The 4,309-nt window shown below is 33.5% G+C and overlaps 1 protein-coding gene across 9 annotated transcripts in view; it reads right to left on the bottom strand.

Annotated features, from left to right (window-relative positions):
- wacb (WW domain containing adaptor with coiled-coil b) overlaps positions 1 to 4,079 on the bottom strand; it is a 26,824-nt gene extending 22,745 nt beyond the window's left edge. For 4 of the 9 annotated variants that reach the window (XM_073916078.1, XM_073916082.1, XM_073916085.1 and 1 more), the window contains exons 1-3: positions 3,843 to 4,079; positions 3,606 to 3,639; positions 698 to 887 (exon numbers count right to left, since the gene is read on the bottom strand). In XM_073916078.1, coding sequence (XP_073772179.1) covers positions 698 to 887; positions 3,606 to 3,639; positions 3,843 to 3,883 — 265 coding nt within the window. In that variant the 5' untranslated portion in view covers positions 3,884 to 4,079. 9 annotated transcript variants of the gene reach the window in all.
- Positions 4,080 to 4,309: the final 230 nt, after the last annotated feature.

The following is a 4,309-nucleotide window of genomic DNA, read 5'->3' as shown; positions in this document are numbered from 1 at the left end:
TTTTGGAGAAAGACCTTTGTTTTATTTCGGCTAGAATAAAAAGCGGTTTCAATTTTTTTATGAACCATTTTAAGGTCAAAATTATTAGCCCCTTAAGTCTTCAGAAAAAACCATTGTTATAAAATAACTTGCCTAATTACCTTAACTTGACTAGTTAACTTGATTAACCTAGTGAAGCCTTTAAATGTCACTTTAAGCTGTATAGAAGTGTCTTAAAAATATCTAGTCAAATATGATTTACTGTCATCATGGCAAAGATAAAATAAATCAGTTATTAGAAATGAGTTACCAAAACTAATATGTTTAGAAATGTGTGGAAAAAAATCTTCTCTCCATTAAACAGAAATTGGGGAAAAAATAAACGGGGGCTAATAATTTAGGGGGGCTAACAATTCTGACTTCAACTGTATTTATATATATATATATGCGTGTCTGTGTGATGTATGTAAAATTTGGCCCGCGACAACGTTTGTTTTTTTGCATCTGGCCCTCGGCCCAAAAAGTTTGGACACCCCTGCCATAAGAACAGTAATACTAAATTTGATACAAGTTTTGTTTTTTCTATCCTGTTTTAACACAGAACTGAAAATTATTTTCTCAATGTACCCACCGACTTAAGCAGAAGAAAGTGGTCTAATGTAAAGCTACATTTCATTAACCATTAAGCAATTGATGCTCTCCCGGCTCATGTTCTTACCGTGGTCTCTCTCACGGGGCCGGTGAACGTGGAGCGCTTTCGTTTGACTGTGCCCCGTCCCGTCACTATGCTTGTCTGGACTGTCTGATCGCCGCAGCATTTTAGTTGGTGGCGTGGAGTCTGCCGAATCTCGCATCTTGTCATGGCGATGGTCATTCGCTGAGTGACTCTTTGACTGGTATTTGACAGACTGCAAAATACAATGCAAAAGAAAAGCTTAATAAAAATTTCTTTCTACACAGTAGGGCTGCCAGATATCATTTCAGCATCGCAATGTGTGTATGCAAGCAATTCCAGCGTTATGGATGTGACGTTTGCAGTAAACTCTCAAAACACAAATTCACATAGAAAGTATACTATATGTTAGCATTATATTGAAACATCTGTTTATATTTTCCCAAACCACCAACTACAGAGTTATGGGATCAGAAGAATCTCAATCTGTAAACATTTTTACAATTTAATTTAATTTATAAACATGCGTTATTACGGAACCCCGGAAGGGACGTAGAGTGGATGAGAAAAAAAATTGGCTGGGTGAAAAAAAAAAAATGGTTAAAAGAAAAAAATGGGTGGGAGGAAAATATATATTTCTAAGTTTTTGGGTTCTCTCGCAAAGTTTTGCGTTCCTTCGCAAAAATGCTTTGCGTTATCTCGCAAAGATGTTTTGCGTTATCTTGCAAAGATGTTTTGCGTTCCCCCTCGCAAAGTTTTGCGTCCTTGCAAAGACGTTTTGCGTTCCCTCGCAAAACTGTTCCTCCACAAACACTTCCTGTTAACTACACTCACATAAACCCTCCCGTTTTTGCCAAAAAAAACCTGTATTTTACCATTCTATCCTACTTTCTTTACATTAATACTGTGCGTCGATCGTCGTTTCATATGCAACATCTGAACCAGTGAAAGCATGTATAAGCGCTGACTGAATGGATTGTGTTCAAATGAATGAACACATCCCATTTAAAAAAATGAATATTTTTATCCATTTCTTAGTGAATATGGGTAATATATTTTGATGTATTTAAACAAAACAGATTTATTAAACATATACACTTATTAAAAAAATATTTTAGTCCCCAAACAGGTTTGGAAACAAAAGGATAATACAATTAAAATCAAGCAAAATATTTTTAAAAAATGCAAACTTTTACATTTTATTTTTTGTTTCTTCTAAATTTTGCTCTTTAAAAAAAATTATTATTCCTGAACATATAACTTAGGCTTCTAATTTTTGGACTGTTATTGTAAACTTTTTTGTTAGATTAGCTCCAGATTTGGCTTTATTACGGACTAATATTTATAAATAAATAAATAAATATATATATATATATATATATATATATATATATATATATATATATATATATATATATATATATATATTGTAAAGGCTTCCTATAGAAAATATTAATTTAAAAGAGATTTCTGAGGGGTGTACTTATATAAGCTGAATATTTAGATGTTTTGGTTACACTTTACAATACGCTTTCATTAGTTAAAGGGTTAGTTCACCCAAAAACTCTAATGTACTCACTTTCAAGTGATTCCAAACATTAATGAGTTTCTGCTGAACACAAAAGATATTTTGAAGAAAGCAAAAATCCTGTAAACATCCACTTCCATAGTAGGTTTCCAAACATTCTTCAAAATATCCTATTGTGCATTCAACAAATGACACTCAAAAACACGAAAAGGGTAAGTAAATGATGACAGATTTTCATTTTTGGGTGAACTACCCCTTTAAAATGCTAATGTGTTTACTAAGATTGAAAAATAATTGTACAGCATTTATTGATCATTGCTCAACATTTATTATTTATAATATAAAAACCCAGGTGTGCTTGTTAACAATGCTGTGACTTAAGAAGAACTAATAAACACAATAAATATGGTTACAAATTGACAGAGGTAAAGTTAGTTTTATATTCACACATTCATTCATTTTAGAACAGTAAGAACTTGTGATGCACTACTTTGAATGTTTGGTCTTATATCCGATGTAAATATGACATCAAAACAACATTAGCACTATTTAACTGAATATAAACATTATTGTACTTTGATAGTCTTTAGCAGCTAATATGATTTCACGATTTAGAACTGGCAAAGGATACTTTAGTGAAATTATATTAGGAAGGTTAAAGTCCAAATGTGCAAATATAAAACCAGCTTTACCCCAATTACAAATTGACTGTGTCAGTAAATACATAAACTAATGAAACATTATAGTAAAGTCTTAACTAAGTTCTACTATTCCCTCTGCTGAATACTTTAAAATATGTGAGATGCCAGAATTTAGTGTTATTTACTCCATTTGGTCTCATGTGATGTTTATAGATTTTATGCTGCACCAATAATTGCGTTTTGGGCTTTTAATAATAATAATAATAATAATAATAGCAATAAAATTGAACTTAATAAATTTCTGGAGTTTTTAACTACAAATAACTCAATTACAGTGTTTTTAAAGAAACCTACTCAAAGCAGAACATCTGCACACTTATCTGTATTTGTTATCATCCCCAAGTCAACCTACAATAAAATGTAATACTATATCTGATAAGACCTTACAGTATATGCGAATTATGAGCTATTATCTGTTGGTTGTGAACCCAGTAATTAACCTGAATGACTGCAAAACCTGCTCAAAACCTTAGCTCTCAGGTTGTAACATTATCTCTGTATAAGCTAGTAGTGTTGTAATGCACTAAGTACAAAAATAAGAAGAAATATTTCCATCAAAATATGGCGTGTAATGTTTATTTTAATTTCAGCTCGCAAGCAGGAACTAACAGTTAGGCCTGCGAGCAGCAGTGTTATGCTAAAGCCGGCTAATCCAATTTTGGCTATTTCGGAGTGTCTACCAAATATGTAATCATATCCAGTGATTAAATACTTCTCTGTGTACCTGGTAGGCTTGAGGATCTCTTCGATCATTACACCTGTGAAAGACAAGAAAAGTTAAAACAGTCAGAAACGCGCTTACTGCTAGCCAGCTAACACGCTAGCGCAGAGAAACATCAACAGCTCGCTATCAGAGGAAAACACTACTTCGAAACAATTGTTTCAGACAGGTTATGCGATAGGAATAGGATTTCAAATACAAGCTGAAGAGGGTGTAAACTGGAGGTAAATGTCTGTTTACCCATCATTGAGTCTGGATGGATTCGTTGCATGCATTACCATTAATGCTGCAACGATGTGGAAGTGAAGTGTTACTACTGAAGCAGTTCTGCTGAACCACAGCTCTCTTTACTACTGCTGTCTGCAAACAAACACCGGTAAAATCGGTCAAAGTAGCTCTTCTGCAGTGCTGCTTCGCTATTCGGGAAAGAGCTGACGGTCCATCTCTTCGTTTTGGTTGCGACTGCGCCCCGCAAGTGCACGAGCAGCTCGCGACAAGCCAGGCTCGCGGTCAGCGTGCACGAGCGGAGGCTGCAAATATGATTTAATAATAAAGTATAAAAAGAATAATATAGAATAGAATAAAATAGAATTTTGTGTTTTTTATGCAATAATAGACGGCACATGTATAGTATAGTATAGTATAGTATAGTATAGTATAGTATAGTATAGTATAGTATAGTATAGTATAGTATAGTATAGTATAGT

The sequence above is a fragment of the Danio rerio genome, chromosome 2 (genome assembly GCF_049306965.1).
Source record: "Danio rerio strain Tuebingen ecotype United States chromosome 2, GRCz12tu, whole genome shotgun sequence".
NCBI classification, from domain to species: Eukaryota; Metazoa; Chordata; class Actinopteri; order Cypriniformes; family Danionidae; genus Danio; species Danio rerio.
This window is presented reverse-complemented; position numbering and strand designations above follow the sequence as displayed.